Source organism: Idiotropiscis lumnitzeri, chromosome 6 (assembly GCF_059441095.1).
Source record: "Idiotropiscis lumnitzeri isolate Australia: NSW breed Sydney's pygmy pipehorse chromosome 6, RoL_Ilum_1.0, whole genome shotgun sequence".
Classification (NCBI taxonomy): Eukaryota; Metazoa; Chordata; class Actinopteri; order Syngnathiformes; family Syngnathidae; genus Idiotropiscis; species Idiotropiscis lumnitzeri.
This window is the reverse complement of record NC_142396.1, coordinates 9,067,350-9,089,985: the sequence shown is the minus strand read 5'-3', so window position 1 is coordinate 9,089,985 and position 22,636 is coordinate 9,067,350. Positions and strand designations below refer to the sequence as shown.

The window sequence follows — 22,636 nt, the reverse complement described above, 5'->3', positions numbered from 1 at the left end:
CATCAATTACTTTGATGTAGCATTTTTTTTTTTTATCTCTCTCGTGTTTGCAGTATGACGCCCTGGCAGCAACCCTCTTCGCCTCCTCAGCCAATCAAGTCTCCAGCGTGCCTCTTGTTAACAACTTCAGGAATCCATTGCCTATCGAGAACCGTGTTGTCTTGAGTTCCTTTAAGCTAGGTAAAAATGCCCTCCAGCAATGCTGCATGGCTGTAAAATCAATCTCATATCAGCTTTGATGCACATGTTGACTTATGTCTGGTTTGGGAGCTGCTGGCTGAGGGCACAGTTAACCATTATCGTGCTTTTCTGGTGGGCAGGCGTATCATTTGTCATGAAGGTGTCGTGCTCTTTAAATGGCTAACATGGTGCGGAATGCCTTGATAGGCTACTTGCTTTCCTGACATTTTGTCTGATGACAATCTGCTTTTGGCTGGGCATGATGGCATCTCCCCAAAAGAATCTCACCTGTGCCTGAATGTACAACAAAAAATGACTGGCTCTGTGTCTAATGTAGGAGTGAGGACCCGTATGTCAACTACGTGCATCCTCAAGAGGAAGGCAATCATTCGCCAATTATTGGTTGGTGATTTGGAGGAGGTCATTGAAAGTGGGCTCCTGTCCCCAAGTGCCACCAAGTTGCTCTACCAGGAGTATGCGCAAGCAGAATTGAAGCAACCCACAAATGAATTAACATCATCAACCAGATGGCTGTCCATGTTGCAAGAGATCTCAAAGACGACAGTGGCCTTTGGCTCATTGCTTCAGCAGAAGTCCCAGGAGATGCAACAGTCCACCACCAGCAAGAGCCTGTCTGTTTCTCTAGCTGAGGCTGTCCTCCCTAAGCTCAACCTCAACAGCTACCTGGCCTGTAAGTCAGACCTCGCTCCCGCAACCATCAAGTACCTCCTCAGTGGACGGCCCCTTGGGCAGGAATTTGAGGATTTCTACCTGCTTGATCCGTACCTTGATAGTTATACAATGCATCCTTGGCTTTTGAAAAGCGAGTGGGAGGACTAGAGCGACTCCTCGCATACTCGAGTCGCTTTCTGTCGCACATATCAGCCGTGTGTGTCTAGCGTAGTAAAAGTAGAATTTTAGTCATCATGCTCTGCTTTCTCTGGCATATTCTAACTAATATTATTAAAATGTAATTATTTATTCCAGCGTGTGCACATAATCAAAAATTATTTTTGTGCTCATTTATAACCTTGCCTGCGTGTCAAAAGTATCATCAGACATACTGACCTGTCACTACGACAAAGATTGTTTTATCTAAATTTGTGTCGCAAAATAAGGTATGTAATGGGAGTTGGGTCCGTGCCTTCCTGTTTTCTTTGAAAAGCTTTTCATAAACTAGTTTAAAAAAAAAACTGCATCTTTGTGTATCAGTTGTACTGTGATTCCTGAGTGCTCAATCTGATTTTTTTTTTTTATTGACGCCTGATATTGTAGTTGTTGTACAGACAAGGGCATTTTTTGCCTGCTACTCCCATGAATGAATGTGGTATTTTTGTAAGCGTTAATGCTATATACAATACCACGCAAAAGGCTGTCCTACTTGAGGCACGAGCCAAATAACAAACCAATGATTAATTAAGATCAAAAGAGCAGAAATCCCACACTTCCCTCTCCTCTCCCCAGCCACTTTGATCAGCTCTTCCAGGGGATCTCACCCTCGACCCGGAGAGGACACACATGACACGCATTTCCAACTAAAAACCTTGGCCTCCGATTTGGAGCTGTTCATTGTCATCCCGTCCGCTTTACACTTTGCTGCAAACTGCTCCAGCGAAAGATGAAGATACATTGAAAAATGCAGAGACTCAAAACTGGCCATCAAGACCTGACCCCTTCAACACCTCGGCCGAACTTAGAAATTCAAACCATAAATGTTATAAACAGAATCTCCGTACCCGCTGCGCCAACACTTTCCAGGAATGTTACATTAAATTTACATTAACTTCAAACTCCAAAATAGCAACTAGCTTCAGTGCGTCAGCCCGTCCAAGTCCAACCTTTAACCCAAACTGCTGGGTCACCCAACTTTGGGTGAAGGTACCCAATCTGCTCCATTCCTCAACAACCCAGCAAGTGGGTTCGGAAAATGACCTAATAACAACCAGTTTTCTCCACGACGGGCACAGCTCTTGTCGACCACTTTGACATGTTAATAATAAACAGTTAAACATTTTAAAATAGAAAATTCCCATTTCTACGCCGTTACAGGTATACCGAATGGTGGGGCCCAAAATCAGATTATTCAAATTTAAACGAGAGTAAAACAGAGATAGATCCAGAGTTTTATTTAACATTTGCAGCAAGTATAAAGGGATGCTTATGCTACATAATAAAACTTGAATACCATCAAAAACAAATTGACGTCAGTCACACAAATTTGGTGTCGATGCATATTAGTTTACAAACAAAATTTAAACAAACCTGCTTTTTGTACATTACGCGTTGCAGTTTTTTTTTTCTCTGTTTAAAAAAAAAAAAAAGAAACAGTGATTGTACAATATTTTACACACGTCTCATTCTGAGTCATTTCTGAAAATGTGATGATGCATAAAAAAATGATGTTCCTTATTTTCCTCTCTTTTAAAGAATTCCTACTCTGGAGTATATACTTAAGGGCTTTACATTACTACATAGCTTGTGGTATGTTTTTTTTTTCCAAGTTAAACACTTGAGATAATCCCTGTGTTTTATCTGAATTAGCCCAAGCATGTAAAAAAACACACTTTTGGAAAAAAGGTGACCACTCTTTTATCACCCCCACAGCACGGATTGGTTTTTGATAACATTTCCAGTGGGTGTGAAACTTATGGCCTGAGGGCCAGATCCGGCCCGCGATGTCATTTTAAGTGGCTCTAAAAAGTGTTTTTATATCTTTGTATAGGGAATTTTTTTGTTCCTGCTTTGGAAACCGTTTGATTGTGCAGGTTTACGCTAAAATAAAGTTGGGTAATTCACAGGGTATTAAAATATATGTTATCTGCACGATTATTATTTTTTAAGGTACAATTAGTAATCTCAGTTCAGGGTACATTATTTCATTTGATGGTGGAAATTTTGTACCTGTAATGGAGCTGCTGCGCATCCAGCATGCGTTACTATTCCTACCTCTTTGGGAAGATCTTATTATGTCATTCACACACTCTCTCTCATTTCCATATTGCTTGATGTTCTCTATATAGACACAGCTCACAGGAAACGGGAAACTTGGGATGAAGTGTAAAGAGATGCGTCACTGCCCACAGGGATTTTCAAAGTGTATCCAGCACATCTACAGTGTTTCCTCATGTGAAGATGTCTTCTTGTTCTTATTTGCTTTTAGGGGTTGAAAGTTCAGCCTTTTTGTATTATATATATATATATACACACAACTTTATTTATATAGCGCATTTCACAACAGCTGGAGCTGCGTGTAATTGCAACACCAACGCATACACAAAAGATATTGGTTGTCAAAATTAAAGTGTTCACTCTGGAAATGAATCTCATTGAATTTCAATGAGCAAGTTGTTCTTAGGTCATTTTTCCGGTCTTATTATTTTGTTCAGTGACATCTATGATAGTTGAAATTTTCCCCTGCCCACTCCAGATAACAATGTCTGTTTTTTTATGAAACCGGACATTGTTATCTGGAGCGATCAAACCGTTTTATCACTCCTGCCTCTATAACCTTCCAGTTAGAATATTGTTACGTTACTCTTGAAGGCGACTCGTGTTGGTTCATGTTCCCATACTTTATTCCATCTCTCTGCATATTTTCCAGTGTAGATATTTGCAGATCGTATTGTGGCCAGAGGTATTTGGCAGCCTGAGACCAAGTCATTTGCACTTTCAACTGAAGTATGGCAGAATCTACATACATCACAATGCAAGATTCCCATTACCTCTTAAAACCATTTAAGAGTCCCTGGTCTCGATCTCCAGCAATAACTTTCTCTCCATCAAATCCCAGCACAGACCCCTCTATGTTAATGTAATAATGTTTCAGTTTTTCTTGGCAGAATTGTGTCCGCATTTCTATTGCTTGCTTTGTTGCCGACGTCGGTTTATTTCAAGCTTTCTCTTCAAACAAATCTCAGTTTTATCATAGACGTCCGTTTGGGTAGGATCTCAGCCTGATGTTGTCCTACCATTTTCAGTATTAACTCATCCGTAATTTTCAGGTACTGTCCCAAACTTATGATTATGGCTTTGTAAACTTGGTTAATTTCCATGATACCAAGTCCGTCTCTCCTACGAGGGAAATTAATTTGATCCATGAATTGGTTTCTGTCGGTTAACTCCGTGTAAGATGAGCGTCTTCCTCGTCTTAATCGCCAACTTATCCGGCTCACCTTGTGGCCCGTCGATTATGCCGAAGCTGTAAGTCACCCCATGAAGAGCAATCTGTTTCATGGTAATGGTCTTCTTCTTTGGCGTTAGTTCTGATTCGTAAAAAACTTTTGGAAACTCAATGTTGGCGCTGCGCTACCGAAAGCCCCGGGTCACGTCAGGACTTTGTCATCTGTTCCCTCGGGCCTACATGCCTCGTTGGAACTTTGCACAGACCGCAGTCCAAACAATGAGGGGACAGGAGTCAACAGGCATCCTTGATGGTAGGGTGGCATGAGAAGGATGGGATCACCCGCATTTGCACCAAGCCTGTACTTAGAGCTGCTCCATGATATCATAATAAAAGGGTTCTCGGATTCACAGAAACACTGCAACAAACACATCCTTCCCTCTGAATATTGCCGAGAAAGTTTTAAGATGACCCTGAGCCCCCACCGGCTTCCCAGCACTCTGCGGCATTGATCATGTGCTTGCAGGAGCGGCATCGCTTCATCATCTTTACAAGCTTTCTTTTCACCACATTGTAAGCTACCATTTCCAAACTTCAGTTTCACAAATGATTATTATTATACATTATGAGCATTTGTAGGATAAATGTTTTGGCTTTTTCCTCTGATGTTTTATTTGCTTTTACAATCGCACACTGAGCCGGCTCAAATGCAGAGTGAGTCACAGTGTTGGCGCCTCATAATGTCATCATTGCCATTGTGGGCTTTGCATACTGTGGCCTAGATTGTCTTTGTGTGCAGTTAGAGAAATACAGTGACATACTACTGCAATACCGGTTCATTGTTCTCTATTGTGGATTTTTAAGCAATTGCGCCGCAACTCAGCGCCAGTATTAGTCATTGTTTCCAAAAAAGAGACAGAATACATGTCTGAGAGTATTCTTGTTTGCTCTCTTCTAATATGATATGATATGATATGATATGATATGATATGATATGATACGATACGATACGATACGATGCGATGCGATGCGATGCGATGCGATGCGATGCGATGCGATGCGATACGGTATATGATATGATATGATATAATATAATTATTGTAACATCTATGCTAATGTATGTTAGCCAGTCTAGCATATTTTGTATTGGTAAGATAAGATAATATGATAAAAAATATATAAATTTGCAGTGTTTCAGCAGCAAAGATATAGGTTATATTTAGCTAGTTGACTTTCGTGAGATGAACTTGTATGGTTTGGATGAACATTTTGATATTTTAATATACAGTGTTTCATTCTATTTTGTTTTATGTGTAAGATTTTCAAACGTATTCCCTGCACACTTGTGCTCAGCCTATCACAAGGAAGTACTTAATGCCCTGAGACTTGTAGATGTGGTCAAAATGACATGTTGAAGTTCAACCTCAGCATCCCAATGGATAAGAAAGTGACTTTGAACTGGCATTGCTGGTCTGCGGATGTTAGAAATGTACCACGAAATGGATTTCAGAAACTTGACCATAAATTTGCCCTGCGATTGGCTGGCGACCAGTCCGGGGCGCACCCTGCCTCTCGCCCAAAGTCAGCATGCAGGGATCGGCTCCAGCTCACCCGCAACCCTGATGAGGACAACCGGTACAGAAAATGGATGGATGGATGGATGGATGGATGAACTGTAAATAGATGAAGGTCAGAGGAGAAAGGGTTGGATTGGAGTCTAATTGAAGAGAACTGTAAGTCAAATAACCCCTCGTTACAAGTGAAGAATGCAGAAGGCATCTTTAAACACATCCAACCTTGACAAAGATTCACGGCCGACAGCAGCAACTTTTCAACTTAAAGCAAGTTGGAGTTTTTAACACTGGCTCAGAAAAATATGGTTGAAGGTTTGGAAAATGCATTTCCATTTTTTTTTAATCGTCATGGTGGCTCTGATTCCTACACAGTAGGTGGCATATAAGCATGTTTAGGGGCAACCAAAAAAGTACATGTGATTGTTAATGGTCTGCAGTAGTTTTTCAATAATGATGACTGTTGACAAGTGATATCAGTTTGGCCCCCAGTTCAGAGGTTGTAGCTTTGAATCTGAGTTTCCGCCTTCTTATGGAGAGGATAATAGAGAGATCCATAGATTTATAATGCACATTGATTTTGCTGTTGAGGCAGCTACAGAAAGCGCCCCACCCCCACCCCTTACATATAAAATTATCCAGGTTAAATCTTAGTAAGAAATGTATTCATACTTTCATTCACACATCAAGTTTTCATTGAATTGGAGAATTATTCGAGTAACTCCAAAATAAAAATTAAAAAAATAATTAAACCTGACAGCGAAGGGAAGAAGGTCTCCGAATAAAATCATAATCCCGACGAAATAATACCAGTAATAAACGTACAATTAGCCAAATATTTAATTTACAATGCATTTTGGCAAGAGTTACGAGTGTTTGTTTAGGTAACTTTCTCAACGCCTCCCCCTCACTATTTATGTCAAATGGTTCAGTCCACCTGCTCCAGCCTTCAGAGACCGACAGATTTTCACGTTATCAGATCAGACGGCAAGAAGATTTCTTTTCATGGGGTCCAAATTTGCCCTGTCATTCATATCTACATGTCCGTTACTAGTAGTAAGCCCTTCTCGAGTAGCAAAATATGAAAGTTGTGAAACACAGCCATCTAGCGGCCGCAAAGATACAACAACTTCCTGATTTTTACTTCCGGGTCATGTCAAAGCTACTTTTGCACTTTCAGGGGCTTTAAAATGATCGTTTGTTTTCGGAATTCTATACGTTAACGCGTTCATATGTTTGCTATGTACCACCAACCCGTGTTGAAAAACCGACGCACACTGTTGGAGAGGGCCGAGAAATTTGTTTCTGATATTTATTTCACAGACTGCAACCTGCAAGGACGGTAGGGATATTTACTGCTACTTTACTGGAACTCAACCCCGTTGCCCCTGTCAACATGAATGCTTAAATAATACTACCACTGCTATTTTTCATGTAGCCTGTATGGAGACTCTTGTCCGCTGGAATCCATCAGCTCGTTCATGTCCTCCAAACGGATAACATTCTCAGAAGCGCAAACGCAGAACTTCAGCCCTTATAAAGTTGGTGATAGTTTTGGACCAACGTGAGTATTTTTACCACTTCTTTAAAAAAAAAAAACGGAAAAAATTCTGGTAACCCAAGTTCAGAGCAACACAATAATTTCCAAGTTTATTTTAGATGGTGGACGTGTTGGTTTAAAGTCGTCCTTAAAATCCCCGTTTCCTGGAGAGGGAAAGAGGTCCATTTTCTGTGGGAAAGTGATGGAGAGGCGATGGTCTGGAGGGATGGGCTGCCAGTTCAGGTAAACAAGACATTAGTTTCTTAGATTACAATCTTCTGGACAACAAAATGATTTCCTTTGTCCTTGGTCGTCAGGGTCTGACTAAAGAAGGTGAAAAGACAAGTTACATCCTTTCAGACTGTCTCACCAAGGAGGAGGCACTCAGGTCAGTTGGCAGAAGAAATTGCACTTTATTTTGGAAGATGATCCTGATTGTATTCTAGTTTGTTGAAGATGTATACCTATAAGTATGCAGGCCATACAATTGACGAGCCACTTTCAAACAAGGACCAGAGACCAGCTTCAGGGCTGCACTGTCTGAAAGGCTGTCACTCAGAAACATATCATGTCAAAGTCAAAATGTAAGCAGAGCGGTGCAAATTTTGTTGGGTGCCAGTGTGCTTCAGGCTCACGGGATTGGACGTGTTCTGCGCTTCCTGCGGCTCCTCGGTGCTGAGGTTGCGATGGTTTCTTAGCTTTTTTAGACTAGAGGTTTGCTTAGCTTGGGATAGGCACAGTAATAAAAATGAATTGAATGCTGTATGACAAAAAAAGCATTTTGGTTTTGCCTTGGTTTTTACAGTTCTTGGCATAATGTGACTCCCAATATGATATAGAGCAGGCATCACCAAATGGCGGACCGCAGGATGGTTCGGACCGGACCCATGAATTTTTTTCAGGGCGCATTCGCAAACGTTGGCGCTGCAATTCTAGTAAATGCGGAAAAGGCGTCACTGATTTGAGCCAATCAATTCTTTTGTTTACGATCCACTGCCAATTGCGCAGCAGACCGGAAGGGAGTGCTGCTGACAGTATGCCTTGCTAAAAAGTTAGGGAGGTCGATGCGTCTTGTTTTAAATGAATGGACGGAGAAATTTAGTTTCGATCTGGCTGCAGCCAATTCAAAACCAGTGTGCATCATATGCTCCGAAACCGTCGCAACATTGCGAAGCGCCACAACGAAACAAAGCACGGCCCTTTTGTGCACAGTTATCCGCTGAAGTTTGAGGTGAGCGCACGCAAAAACATCGAACTTCGAGTGCAGTACAACAGATTTTTTACATTTTCGTTTACATCCCAGCGGCATGCAAACGAATATTCAGTAAAAGTATCATGGATTTTGGGGAAACATAAAAAACGTTCAAGTGATGGGGAAGTTGTGAAGGAGTGCTTAAATGGGGTTGCACAAACATTATTTAAAGGAAAACACAAAGCCCAGATGTGTGAAATAATCTACCAAATCCCAATGGCCCTGACTCCGTTCCAACCCAGATTTAAGTCACTGGCAGGGCAGTCACAAACTCATTAAGAGAAGTTAAAAAAATATTCAAAAGAAAAAGTGGTGTCAAAGCTCATTTTGAATTAGTTTTTCATGAGGACAGCCATTTTTATTGATTGTGTACTGAACATGTTGACCTGGTTTACTCGGATAATTCGGCTTTCCTGTTTTTTTTAGGCTCTTTAATTTAAAAAAAAGGCAAAAGATGTTAACTCAATGCTTAGCACTTGATATATTTCTGCAGGAGATATTTTACTGTTTTCTTTCTGGAAGTGGCATTTTCTTGAATGTGAAATAAACGCCTTATATTTGTTTGACTGGCAAAGATGTTTAATGGGAACATTACTAAATATTTAGTATATAAGTGCGCTCTGTTGAAAATGACTAAATATTGAAACTATATAAGAATGTGAACATAGGCTTGACATTTCGGGAAGTTGGACTTTGGTTCGGACCTTTTAATTGGAAGAAATTTCCGTTGTGGACCTCTGTGACTTTTAATTGAATACCTCTATATTATAGAGGGAGGGGAGGGGGTATGGCCATCATGCTCATTACCAGGAGCCGTTTTTAGACTGCTTAGTTTTGTATTGATTTCTCCAAAACAAATTGATACAATTGAAAAGCAAGTTAATATAAAAAAAAAACATAAATTGAGCTTGGTGTTGAAAAATGGACCGACCGGGTGGGATTTTTAATTTTATTATGAATTTAGTTTTTCATAAAATTCCAGTGCGTTAAAATAAATTTAGAAAAGGGTTTTTGATCCCTTTAATACGCAGACTTTGCATATCAAGTGCTAGCTCAAGATAACCTGTCATTTGAAAAGTGTCGTTGCTTGTTAAACTATTGTTGTGGCTTGCTCTTTTCTCCTTTTCTTTCAGTGTGAACGTCTATGTGGAGCTGGCCTGTAATGGCCTTTTTGGAGCCGGGCAAGGGTCCATGATTGCAGCTCCAGATCCGAACAAGACATTCTCAGTGCAGAAGGCGGAGCTGGTGGTATTTAATAGAGATGTCAGGGAACTTCTAACTGATTTTGAGATGATGATTGACATCGTCAAGGTAAAGACAGTCTTCTATGTCAGCAAAGTCAGCCAAAAAGGGCAAACATACACATTTTCTTTTTTTTTTTTTGATAGGTACTTGGCGAATGCGAGCAGCGGAGCTTCCAAGCGCTGTTCACCGTCAATGAAATGGTTAACGTGAGCGACCCGGCTGATCCCAGCTCCTTCTCCAAAGCGCACGCACTGGCTCACAAGTTCTTCAGCCAGCGCAACGGCCAAAGCCAACATATTGTCCATGCCATGGGCCACTGCCATATCGACTCAGGTCTCAGATTTATATAATATATTTATTATCATATTTTTTGGACTATAAGTCACACTTTTTTCGTTTTATGGCTGGTCCTGCGTCTCTTCGTGAAGCACGACTTGTACATATTGAAATTCAAGCTCGAAATGCCCCCCAAAAATCCCCCTGACTTTAATTGAGGGGCTGTGGACACACTGGTGTGCTCGCCAGTCAGTCACATATATAGATAAATATTAAATTAAACTCACATCCATACTTGTGGACGAAGTGTGGCTGTAAACTGCCACCACAATGACAGCGTTAAAGAAATACCTCTCTGACACTGTCAATGGAAAAACTATGACTTGTAAAGGTGATGCTTCTCTTGATTCTATTCTTTTTTTACTATGTCCATAGCTTGGCTTTGGCCTTACGAAGAAACCATTCGCAAATGCGGCCGCAGTTGGGTGACCGCGATCCGACTCATGGAAAGGAACCCAGAGTTTGTGTTTACTTGTTCTCAGGTAATGCCTCATCAAAGGCAAGTGTTCATTGTCAAATCAATGCATGACATGTATGCATATCCAGTAGATCAATTTCAGTTCCAATGCTTTTTTTTTGTCGACTAGGCCCAGCAGTTTGAGTGGGTCAAGAGCTGGTATCCTGGACTCTTCTCAGAAATTCAACGCTACGTCAAGACAGGCCAGTTTGTCCCGGTTGGAGGGACGTGGGTGGAGATGGTAAAAGCCTGATCTTTAAAATGATTGATGATGATCATGTATTTTATGAAGGGATCTAATTGAGCGTTGTCTGTCAGGATGGCAATCTGCCCTCGGGAGAATCCATGGTACGGCAGTTTCTGCAGGGCCAGCGTTATTTTGAGCAAGAATTTGGAAAGAGGTGCAATGAGGTAGGGTGTTGAGCTTTCTAATATCGGCTTGACACTTTGCTCTGTTTCTCATCACTTTTCTCCGTATGATTTAGTTCTGGCTTCCAGATACATTTGGCTACTCGGCTCAACTCCCTCAGATAATGCAGGGTTGTGGAATTAACAATTTTTTAACACAGAAACTCAGTTGGAACCTCGTAAACACCTTCCCTGTAAGTTGGGCCTTGGGCATTTCAGTATGTTGAGGTCAGTCAGGAAGAAAAAATACACATTAAAATGTCTGTTTTATAAAGCATAGCACATTTTTCTGGGAAGGACTTGATGGCTCCAAAGTCTTGACTCACTTTCCACCTGGAAATTCATATGGGATGATGGGCAAGGTTGAAGACGTGAGTGAATTTACCATCTTTTTGTTTAGTCTGAGAAGATATATATGTAGACATTTCCCAAACCTTACGGCATTCCCATGGGTGCTTCGATTCTGTCCGCAGCTTGTAAAAACCGTCAAGCAGAACAAGGACAAAGGCCGAGCCAACCACAGCGCCGTGTTGTTTGGATTTGGTGACGGGGGCGGCGGCCCCACTCAGTTGATGCTGGATAGACTCAGACGGGTCCAGGACACAGATGGACTTCCCAAGTCAGTTCCTTTTTCCTGAACATGAACTCAGCAGCTCACCAATAGGACTGGGCAGAAACAACTGCTCAGCCCAAATCCCACCCACTAAACAAGTCACATTTATTTCTTACAACACCCATCTTGCTGGGATACAAACGGATATTATTCCGCTCTATTGATGTCATTATGGCATTGTTTGAAATGACCCCCTGATGTGTGCCACCACTCCTTTCCATCACTGCTTCCTGCCTTCTGACAGGGTTCACATGTCCAGTCCTGACAAGCTCTTTTCTCAACTTTGGGCTGACTCACATCTGCTGTGCACTTGGACCGGTGAACTTTTCCTCGAGCTGCACAATGGCACGTACACCACGCAAGCACAGGTAGCGACTCGTGTGAATACGCGATCACCTTCAAATCAATGGCATCTCAAAATGAATAAAACGTTTCAAACATTCTCCCAGATCAAGCGAGGAAACCGCCAATGTGAAACGCTCCTGCATGACGTTGAGATGGCCAGCAGTTTGGCAGTGTGCCATGATAAAACTTTTCAGTATCCTGTGGCGAAGCTGCAGGAACTCTGGAGGTCAATGTTCACTTATTCAACCTGACAAAATAGATAGCAGCTGTTGTTGGTGCGCTATATAAGGGCCTTTTGATTGATACTCCCTTGCATGGCAGACTTCTGCTGCTGAACCAGTTCCATGATGTCCTCCCAGGCAGCTGTATAGAGATGGTTGTGGAGGATGCACTGAGGTATTATGAAGGTATGTCGAATACTGAGTAAAAGAGTGTTGGTTTGTTTTTTTTAGCAACCGTGTAGAGTTCTGTGCATTTATTTGTAAAAAGGCTTGCATAATGGTGGAACTAACCGTTAGTTAAATTAATTTCCCCGTACTTGGGTTTTTAAACTGTCATATGATGTGTCTCTTAGATATCAAGAGAACCGGTGCGGCTCTCCTGGAGGACAGCCTCAGAGCCCTCATGCCTTCAGGCGAGGCCACGGGTGTCTTCAACTCTCTGCCCTGGGAGCGCCTGGAAGTCCTCCACGTGCAAGATGGCCTCAGTAAACACGGCTTAAGCACATTTGGATACTATTCCACATCAGTGTTATGTTTCTTATGACGACCTTTGCTTTCATCTGTTTCTCCACAGCTCTAGTGAGAGTTCCTAGCATCGGTGTATCTCCTATTCAAGACACCAAGGCTGTGACTCCAGTCTGTGTCGCTGTTCAGGTATATGGATTGGTGATTATTTGCTGCATCCATATCCATTGTAAAGATTTTGCTTGTCAAGTGTGGAGTGCTCAAATCAGTTATTGTGCTTGTATGTCCAAGTAAGATTGGGAGTGATGGAGAAACGTCAAATGGGTTCATGTACAAAAATTGCCCATAGGTGTGAATGTGTGTGTGAATGTTTGTCTCTGTTGCCCTGCGATTGCATGGCAACCTGTCTGCGGTGTACCCAGCTCTCGCCCAAAGTTAGCACAAGTGGGATGGAAAATGAAAGGTGGGTGAATTTGCCAAATAAAACGTGACAATCATAAAATTACAGGCTGACGGCAGTGTCCTGATGGAAAACGGGATTGTACGGGCTGTTGTGAACAAAGATGGCACGCTGACATCGTTGTGTTTGATTACTGCAAACAGGTATTGTGCTGATATGGTCAATCATTTGTTTCTTCCCAATATAGAACACACACACGCGGTAAGGTTACTTAAAAATAAGCATCACCATGTGAACGGTACACATGGGGCAGAAGACCCACAATGGCCTTACTTTTATGATGTAAATTTTTTTTTTTTTGTCTAATGCAAAGAGAACTTCTAAAACGACGATCACAAAGTCAAGACTTGTCTTATATTGTGCTCAAAAAAAGGTAAGAAAAACAGTACAGACTCAAGTGCCAAGCAGCCATCTGGCAATTAGCAAGAGTCTCTGGGTGGCTCTTATACTTTTTTTTTTTTTTTAAACACTGGTGTGTATTGCTTCCTATTTAATGACTTGCGAAGAGAAACACTCGCCCTTCAAGGTTGTCCTTGTTTCTTATCAGTTTGGCTTGATGGACGAGGAACGTAGTGCCGACCTCCTTAAAACGAACCTCCCACTCGTTAGCACAAAAGAGTTACTTTGTTAATTTATTGAGATGCAAGAAGAAAGAACACTGTGCCTATTTGTAGTGCTGCATGAATCAAACACAAAGGAAGCCAAGATAAACTGTAAATAATAATTTTGTGAAGAATTACCACAATTTCTGGTGTTCAAAAAATGACATCATTTGAAATGTGCGAACTACAACGTTATATATGTCCGAGACAACTCATGGCTCTTGAGATGTTTGTGATTCTTTACTGCCTGCTGTGCAGGTTTAGGAAAATTAGTAAGAATTGAATTTCAATTTAATATGAGTTGGGTATTTTTTTAAATATAATTCTCAATTTGAAGATTATGGTGATTTTGTAATAGTAAAATAAATTGAGAAGTAGCGCGTAAAATACAGAACAGGCTACAGGAGACAATGTAACAGTTCAATTCAGCTTTAATTAGTTTAGTTAGTTTTAGTTTTTAACTACTTTGTTTTCATCTAGGTTTTATTCGTTTTAGTTATACAGCCATGGGGAAAAATTAAGAGATGGCCATGTCTTTTTTTTTTTTTTTAATTTCTTGTTCATGACTGGTACCACTAAGTGTATCAAGTAAAAAAAGTGAGACAAAAGAAAACGTGGAATGCCTAATAGCACCAATTTTGGCAGTGCATTGCCATAAAATTTGTGAAGTGATTTTATAAAAAAAATAAATAAATACATTGGAAATTAGTTTGTATTATAATATTTCTTTTGGATTGAATTACAAGAGGTTCTTTGAGGAAAACAAAGAATGTTACTTTGAGCTAAATATATCATCTTTCTCACCATGCTGCTGGTTTCAGGGAAGCCATTCCGGATGGCTGCGGTGGTAATCAGTTTGTCATGTTTGATGACGTTCCTCTGTACTGGGACGCTTGGGATGTCATGGATTACCATCTTCAAACAAGGTGCTTGAGTCATCTCTGTTACACCCACTTGCCCGTGTCATTCTCAGTCAACTGCGGCTCCGCCCACACCCACTCCTTACAGGAAGCCAGTGGTGGAGGTGCTGCAGCCTGTCCATGTGCGGCCATCACATGAGCTCAGAGGATGCGTGGGCTTCACGCTCAGGATCAGCGACAAGAGCACCGTCACGCAGGAGATCGTGATGGACGCCATGTGCCCTTACATTAAATTCAACACGCAGGTACGCGCTTGTTGGACTTACATTCACTTGAAGCCAACACAAGTGATTGCCTCAGGGTGTCCATAAAGTCTTGTTACAATTTTACACATTGTACCCTGTCGAGTGTAATAGCCACATATTCCATTAAGAGGTTATCTGAAATACAACCACTGAGTACATACAACAACTCTGACCAACATATCTCATGAACTGCTTTTGCAATCCATTTTTAGAAATTGTAAAGACACTTTTTGAGGACACACTATATTTGACTACGTATCTTCCGATTTGAAGTGGTGTGACGTATGTTTCCAGGTGAACTGGGCTGAGTCGCACAAGTTTCTGAAGGTTGAATTCCCGGTGCGAGTGCACAGCCCCAACGCGACGTACGAGATCCAGTTTGGACATCTGCAGAGACCCACGCACAGGAATACATCGTGGGACTGGGCCAAATTTGAAGTATTTAGCAAATAAATGCACAAGATGAATAGGAGTATTGGGACATATGACAAGTATACCTAAAAATGGAAGAACATTTGTAAAACTTTTACTCACTAAATTGGAAGTATATAGTATCACATCTTGTCTTGATAGATGATTTAAGAGTTAATCACTCACAATCCGATTAACAAATAAACAAATTGAGAGGGTGACAAAACACGAGAATTGGTTTAATAAGAGTATGCTGAATTGCGCTCCTTCTCTCCTCAGGTTTGGGGTCACAAATGGGCCGATTTGTCCGAGCACAATTTTGGAGTGGCTTTGCTCAATGACTGCAAATACGGCTATTCGGTCCATAAGAACACAATGACGCTCTCCTTGTGAGACTATGCACAACTTGAAGAAAATGGAATTAATTCTAGCTCTGTTGAGTCACAGTGAATCATAATAGGACGTTTGTTCGTATTTGTTTCAGGCTGAGGGCAACAAAAGCTCCGGATGCCAATGCTGATGTGGGCACACATGATTTCACCTATGCAATCATGCCACACACAGGTGACGTTTTTTATTTCTTTGTCTTGCTGTTTAAAAAGTCACTATTAACATATTTTGCATGATAGGGTCCTTCCAAGATGCCGGAGTCGTCCAGTGCGCATACAACCTCAACTTCCCTTTGAGGTTAGCGCCGTGCTCCCCAGACACGGCCCCACGGAGTGCCTTTTCCATCAACACGACCAGTGTCATCCTCGAGACTGTTAAACAGGTATTCCACTTTGCATGTGACTAGTCAGACCACTCAGCCCACTGAGTGACATTTAACGTAACAGGCGGAGGACAGGAAAGACGCTCTCGTCATCAGACTGTACGAGGCTCACGGCGGCGGCGCAACAGCAACCCTCCGCATGATGCTGCCCATTAAGGAGGCCTGGCAGTAAGTGACCTTTTATCTTTAATATGTAATCTTAAAAAAGGACATTTTAATTAGACAGTTTTCCTTTTCAGTTGTAATCTTCTAGAGCAAATTGACACTGCTGAGCCAGTACTTGTAGCTGACGATGGAATCACGCTTGACTTCAGCCCCTTTCAAGTCAGATCACTTCTGCTTAGTGTTTAATGCATAATGTTGTTTTGGAACGTTGACTGAACCGCTTAATTATCACTGTGAAGTACAATGAAACTTCTGAAGTCGAAGATCATAGAGGTTGTACTATTTAGAATTAACAGGGCAGCCTGGTTGATTTTGTGTGCCTCATAATTCTGAGAAAGTTTAAATCTTGAACCTGACACAATTTAAACGAGGACGAAGTGTATGGTTGTTCTTCTTACGTGCCCTGCAATTGCTTGCCCAAAGTCAACAGGCATGGGCTTCGGCAATAAGTAGGATAAAAAATGGACGGAAGTTTTTTGTTTTTGTACATGCATGAAGGATAACAGCGATGGCAATAAAAAAAAATTATAAATTGCAGTATTTTTTTTTAAACTTGTTTTATTTATTTTATACAAATGATTAACAACAGTATTTAAAAATCCAGTGATGGCTTTTTTTGTTTTTTATTCTACATTTTGTCTTGTCAGTCTACTGCTACGCCTGCGAGAACCTGCAAAAAGAAAGTGATGAGTTCACAATCCAGTACGCTTTTAAATATTTCTAAAGTGCCCTTCTTTGGAGACTTGAAATGTTGACCTTCTGCTGGCTCAGTTGTGTTCTTCCTCCTTGCAGGTGATTTGCGGTCATGTTGTGGCGTGTTCATTTTCAAGGATTTTGCCGTTCTTCCGGGAGTGGCTTCTTTTTGTGGCACATCCTTTTTTGTCTTTGCCGCTTTGGTTTCCTTTTTGACCGTTTGTTTCTTCTCTGAGTTTTCAGATTGGGTCCTGGCTCCCTTTGACGTCAAAACTCAGGTGTTACATTTGTAAGTAAAGACTATAATTACCAACGTGACGCTTTTATACCTTTTTCTTGCTGGTGTAATCATGATCGTCTTCTTTTTTCATTTTCTTTTTGGCTTTTGGTGATTTAGAATCTTTTGCATGAGAGAAGTTCAAACATAAAACTTTCTCAGATTTTTTTTTTTTTTTTTTTTAATATGTGTGGTATTACTTACCTTTGGGAGCCATGGGGCCTCGATCGCCCTGGAATTACAATATTTGTTTTAGTGTCCGTAACAGTACAAATCACACAGAATAGGAAATGCATTGCCTACTTTGAACCACATAGTCCTGCCATTGTGGTCACGTATCGACTTCATTCCGTCCACGTAGTAACACTGCAGCCAGGCCTCAAAGGCAGAGTAGTCCGCCTTCTCTGGATCGTAGCCTTTCCCACCTACCGTTTGTTGAAAAACAGCCTTGTTGTTTCACTTCAAGATTTACTTCTAAATCTTGGCTAGGAATGAACCTCGATCACAAAGTGACGTCATTGTTACCCACCTAAATGGACCACCTCCAGAGGAACTGTGTGGCACAGCCTGAGTAGGTCGGCGCTCTCATCTTTCACTGTGATCTTTTGAGCTGTCTTTACAGCCTACGGAGCGCAAAGTGAGACATTGTTAGATGTTGAAATATTTGTGGTAGGGAAAAAAGTATGTTCCTGCTGAAGTTGACCTTTTGGTTCAAAATGTCATTTTTCACAGGCTTCTTGTCTTCACAAGCATCCTCTGACTTAAGGCCTTCAAGCACGGCGCGGGCAGGCACAAAGGGCGGGATGTTTAACCTACAAACGACATACACACTTGTTTCCAAAAACTGGAGGTATTTTGGCCAATTACAGGTTTCTTTGTCAAGTGATCAATTGGTCATTCATTTTTCCAAGTAGCGTCCGTTTTGCCTTGTACTGCCACTTGCTGTCAACTGAAAATGACATCACAGTGCCACCTCACACATCAAATGACCAAATCCAGACAACACACGAGCCGAGACTGATCCCTGAGTAACTGTGGCGAAATGGCCACACGAGGTAGATAAAATTGGCTGCATTTTTTCTGCTTCATTCATATGACATAAACCCAATATTAATCAGAATACAGTATTTTGACTCGTGGGGGCATATAGTACATAAGAAGAAAAATGTTTGACTTCCCTTTTAAACATCTTTTAAAACACCTGCACAATGTAATTAAAGTTTAACAAATATATTGTAGCATTTTTTTTTCTACACAGTGATACTGTGGTTACCTCATTATCAAGACGAGGCAGAAGCAAAATAGTCGACTGAGTTGTCAACATGATGCATTGTTATGTTGATACACCCAAAGCAGTTGTGTGTATTTTCCTAATGTAGGCTGTCTTTCATCACCTGTAAAGGATTTCCGCCCTGAGATAGTTGCCGATTCCATTGAAGTACTTCTGATTGAGCAAGACTTCACAGATGGGCCTGTCGAAGGCACGGTCAGACAGGTGCGACACCACGTTCTCCCTGCAAAGTCGTGACCAACGTGTCAAATGAGTCGTCTTTGAATTTGACGTTTGCAATGAAAGGCGTCTCTTACCTGAAGCTTTTGTACTCAAACATGATGCAAGGTCCTCTGTCGGGTTGCCAGGTTCCGTGCGGTTGCCAGCTGCCGAACCTCCGTGCGTCTACATAGCTGAGCACCCTGTGAGGCTTTTCTTTAGAATAAAAACACAGATGTGCATGTTTGGGTAGCTCATCCTCCGCGGTGAAGCGGAAAAAGCCTGACATGCCAAAGCGAAAGACAATGTCCAAGGGCTGCTGTGCCTCTTTGGCCTTCGTGTCATCACGCTTAATTGGCGTCAGCGTGAGCTTCACTTCCTTCCCTCTGGAAGCGGCGCAGATGCGGTACGCCTCGCAGGCGAAGGCCACGTCGGGACTCTTGCTGACCTCAGACTTTCTCACCGGGCCAGAAAACAGCACCCCCTCACACATTTTGTTCACAAAAATGCTGGCCAGGTGCAGCTCGGGTCCTTCGGGCATCTTTGTTGGAAGACACTCGGCTGTTATGCAACTGCACACAAACATTGACTCAGTCATGTTGCACTGATGTCCTTATGAACGTACAACTGCACTGCACACTATTGAAAGCATGCTGCTCAGTGTGGTACTTAACTAAATTTCATTCCTCGATTGTGGACACAAACCACAACAGACGCCCAGCAATTTGAAATAAAATTTGAGTGTGATTATTTTTGTGAAGACTGAACTTTGGATCTCATGAGATTGTGCCCGCAAAGCTTTTACTCAGCTTCCTTTTCTGTAGCTCACCATTGTGATTATTTAACCTAATCTTCGGTTTGGGGTTGTTTTTGTTTCAGGTGAGCTCCATGACGACCGTAAGAATTCTTCAGGTACATCCTCAACTTGAACTCTTTAATTCTATGACCACAACGTGCATATGATAGTATGCAAAAATGTCCTTACTGTTCATGTTGGTTAACAGTGTCTTTTCAGTCGTTATTGGAAAACGTAGCCTTAACGGTGCGTGAGTTTAAAGGACTTACCCCGAACCAGGAAATAGACGTCACCGTGGCTGCAATCTAACTTTATTTAAAGAGCAATTCGGATAATTTGCGAGGTTTAATGTTATGTGTGTCCGGGATTTGCATGAAGTAGGTGAGGTTGTGCAGCTCACGGCCTCTTTGCATGTTTGTTACCAAACATGTTTCGTAACGTTACCGCCAGTGAGTCGGTCAATATCGCGAGATGTCATTTGGAAATATTTCCGTTTTCTTTTAGTAGCGGTTTGCCCAAAAATTGCACTCATGATATGCCTCACTAATATTATGTTAGAGATATGCGGAAAGTGTTGGTTTAAAGCCTTGTATTAACCGGTGGGAACTGGGAAGAACATGGGTGACGTAAACTGCAATGCATGCTGGTATGTGTAGTCGATGTGCAATGGCACGATTTTGGCCATTTTAATGACTTTTTTTTATTTAATATTTTGAAAACGCTATTTAATACATATTTTGAAAACGCTACTTCATTTATAGTATTTAACAAGTGATACGTTTCGTGTTTTATTTTTTATTACCACATAGTTTGAAGGTAAATAATACAAGTAAAAAAACAAGCAGTACATTTTAATGATACAAATTGACAAAAATAAATGGAAATTGGCATTTGTGTCTAGTTTTGAAATTGAAGAAGTAGGAATGTCGGTCATTGTAAAGCATTCATCATAGTCTGGGCTTGTTTGAGCTCTGGAAGAAAAGCACCAAAAACAGAATTATCATCTCAGCTGGCCAAATAATTTGGGATTTGTTGCAGGACAAACCTGAAAGCAAGACTCTGAGTTTGTCTGCAGAAAGCGATACCACAGTGCTTTGTGAGGAACCTGACTCGGCTCCTTGAGCCTGCAGCTTTAGCTGAACGACCCCTTCGTTGACTTCCTTCATCTCGCTGGAGCTCAGTGTGTAGTCCACCCTCCAAGAGACTGCTTCCAGTCGGCCCACTGAAATTCACAAGAGCGGAATTGATTGTAACATACTTTGTCAGGAGTGAGCAATCGCATAATACTTGCATCTCAAGCTGGTCTCTCTCAGTTTGTCTTGAACTGCCGAATGCTTATCTTCGTAAGACTTGCACAGCCCCATTGTGTGTTCTAAAAGAATCATCAATATATAAATTATATACAGATACAGCTCAAGTTTAAATTGTGTGTATATATATATATAAATATATATATATATATATATAAATTATTTCAGCAGTAGTTCATGAAAGTGAGAAACCTCCGTCTAACACGCCGCAGACACCCACAGTTTCTCAGAGGAAGGCAAAAAAAAAAAACATGACATATGCACACGAAGAAAGGAGTGTGCAATTTCATTTTTCGGCCACAGTTGCTGGTAGTGATTCACTCGTCTGAACATGACATTCTGATTAATATTGTGTTTGTGTTGAATATGAGTTCAGCAGCAAAATCCACCCGATTTTAGGCATCTCAGAGGGCAACCATTTTGTCGACTGAAAATGATAACACAGTCATAACAGACCAAACACTCAACATTAACTTGGATAATATGACGACTTGCATTGTTATCTTGGACAAAAGTAGCTTACTGCTTTTAATGCAAGTTTGCTTACTTTAAATAACTCATGTACATTCATTCTTTTCTTAATGGATTCTTTGGAAAATGTTGCAAAAAAAAAAAAAAAGAACTGAGCACAGTCGAATAGGAGTTAGCACATCTGCCTCAGTTTTCACAGGCTTATGTTCAAATATCAGCTCCAGCCTTTCTGTTTGGAGTTTGCCTGTTATTCCCAGGCTTGTGTGAGTTTGCTCTGGCTATGTCGACAGTAGCAATCGTCATCCCATGACTCAAGGAGACCAACCTTTAGGCAGGCCAAGCTGCTGCAGCTCACTGGACAAAGATTCACTGTCGACATCATGCTTTGCTGCACTGGACAAAATGAAGCTGAGCACCGCCACACTGGCTTTAATGTCTCCACTGTCTACAAGACAAATTGCCACGCAATCACATCATGTCACAGAAAACAATCGAATCACAATTGACTCACATAACAGCATCGTAATAAACAAGTATAAGCATGAATGCAGCTTTTTCTGAAGGGAGGCAACTTACCGAACTTTGCATCAACTGTAAGCTTTGTGACTTTGTCATACTAAAATAAAGGCAGAGAACATTAGTTATTGTATTATTGTTTATTACGTGGTAAGGGGAATCTAAGAAATAAGAGGGGGGGGGGACTTACATCAATACCCTCTCCAAGCAGACCTTTGAGTACTTGAGCACACAGGAGTTTCATTTTGACACTAGACTGTCATATGAAAAAGGAGGATAAGAACATGCCACCATTTAAACGACAAGTAGTCAATTCAGGAGAAAAAAAAACATCGAATACTTACAATTTTTGCCAGAGTGCTGATTTCGGCAAGTACCCAATCGGGGCAGTCCAAATCTCCACAAAATCGGAACCGCTATTAGGAGAAAATACATCACATGAGCGCCTGCAACCCACAATTCCATACTTTAGCCACTAGCTTAACCCGCAACCGACGATAAATCAAGACAAAATTATCCATCAAATGCAGCCTCGCACGTTTATAAAAGTTTATCTTTCGAAATCCCGTTGCATTACTTCCATATACACGGTTAACATAATATGAGAGGAAGAAGTATTTACCATGGCTGGCTAACAGGAAACGAGACGCGGAAGTGTAAAGGCAGTAGCTTGCACACTTGGCAGCTGATTGGACTATCTGGAGTGGGCGGGGCGTCCTTTGCATACATAAATTGTGTGTACGTATCCTTTCTTTT

The 22,636-nt window shown here is 41.4% G+C and overlaps 4 protein-coding genes across 16 annotated transcripts in view; 2 read left to right on the top strand and 2 right to left on the bottom strand.

Moving 5' to 3' along the window:
* Nucleotides 1-1,217, top strand: part of ca12 (carbonic anhydrase 12) — a 73,588-nt gene extending 72,371 nt beyond the window's left edge. The window contains exons 14-15 of the mRNA XM_088298600.1: nt 54-180; nt 518-1,217. Coding sequence (XP_088154726.1) covers nt 54-180; nt 518-1,020 — 630 coding nt within the window. The 3' untranslated portion in view covers nt 1,021-1,217. The remainder of the gene's footprint in view (nt 1-53; nt 181-517) is intronic.
* A 5,687-nt stretch (nt 1,218-6,904) lies between these two features.
* On the top strand, nt 6,905-22,004 carry man2c1 (mannosidase, alpha, class 2C, member 1). 10 transcript variants are annotated; one of them, XM_088297732.1, is made up of 31 exons: nt 6,905-7,213; nt 7,310-7,435; nt 7,531-7,654; nt 7,729-7,799; nt 9,797-9,974; nt 10,052-10,241; nt 10,620-10,726; nt 10,832-10,942; nt 11,020-11,112; nt 11,187-11,303; nt 11,385-11,480; nt 11,583-11,728; nt 11,967-12,090; nt 12,172-12,293; nt 12,389-12,474; nt 12,642-12,773; nt 12,863-12,942; nt 13,262-13,356; nt 14,637-14,741; nt 14,824-14,980; nt 15,275-15,418; nt 15,671-15,780; nt 15,876-15,955; nt 16,021-16,163; nt 16,228-16,331; nt 16,403-17,310; nt 17,788-17,935; nt 18,031-18,148; nt 18,701-18,793; nt 19,667-19,699; nt 20,622-22,004. In XM_088297732.1, the coding sequence occupies exons 1-26, from the start codon at nt 7,104-7,106 to the stop codon at nt 16,512-16,514; spliced, it is 3,063 nt and encodes a 1,020-aa protein (XP_088153858.1). In that variant the 5' UTR covers nt 6,905-7,103; the 3' UTR covers nt 16,515-17,310; nt 17,788-17,935; nt 18,031-18,148; nt 18,701-18,793; nt 19,667-19,699; nt 20,622-22,004. The 10 variants fall into 10 exon arrangements, with proteins under 10 accessions (XP_088153858.1, XP_088153857.1, XP_088153863.1 ...); XM_088297731.1 differs by having other exon boundaries at nt 18,678-18,793; XM_088297737.1 differs by lacking the exon at nt 17,788-17,935 and having other exon boundaries at nt 18,678-18,793.
* On the bottom strand, nt 16,869-20,254 carry neil1 (nei-like DNA glycosylase 1). Of its 4 annotated transcripts, none has more exons than XM_088297743.1 (9): nt 18,886-20,254; nt 18,693-18,812; nt 18,002-18,110; nt 17,828-17,921; nt 17,602-17,723; nt 17,503-17,530; nt 17,351-17,421; nt 17,085-17,280; nt 16,869-16,998 (listed from the first exon to the last, which is right to left on the bottom strand). In XM_088297743.1, exons 1-9 carry the CDS (start codon nt 19,383-19,385, stop codon nt 16,952-16,954), a joined length of 1,287 nt encoding a protein of 428 aa, XP_088153869.1. In that variant the 5' UTR covers nt 19,386-20,254; the 3' UTR covers nt 16,869-16,951. The 4 variants fall into 4 exon arrangements, with proteins under 4 accessions (XP_088153869.1, XP_088153866.1, XP_088153868.1 ...); XM_088297742.1 differs by having other exon boundaries at nt 16,919-17,280; nt 18,886-19,359; nt 19,853-20,254; XM_088297741.1 differs by having other exon boundaries at nt 16,940-16,998; nt 17,058-17,280.
* On the bottom strand, nt 20,363-22,592 carry commd4 (COMM domain containing 4). The gene is made up of 8 exons (XM_088297745.1): nt 22,503-22,592; nt 22,225-22,296; nt 22,071-22,136; nt 21,941-21,980; nt 21,690-21,809; nt 20,875-20,955; nt 20,629-20,805; nt 20,363-20,554 (listed from the first exon to the last, which is right to left on the bottom strand). The coding sequence occupies exons 1-8, from the start codon at nt 22,503-22,505 to the stop codon at nt 20,514-20,516; spliced, it is 600 nt and encodes a 199-aa protein (XP_088153871.1). The 5' UTR covers nt 22,506-22,592; the 3' UTR covers nt 20,363-20,513.
* Between the last annotated feature and the right edge of the window lie 44 nt (nt 22,593-22,636).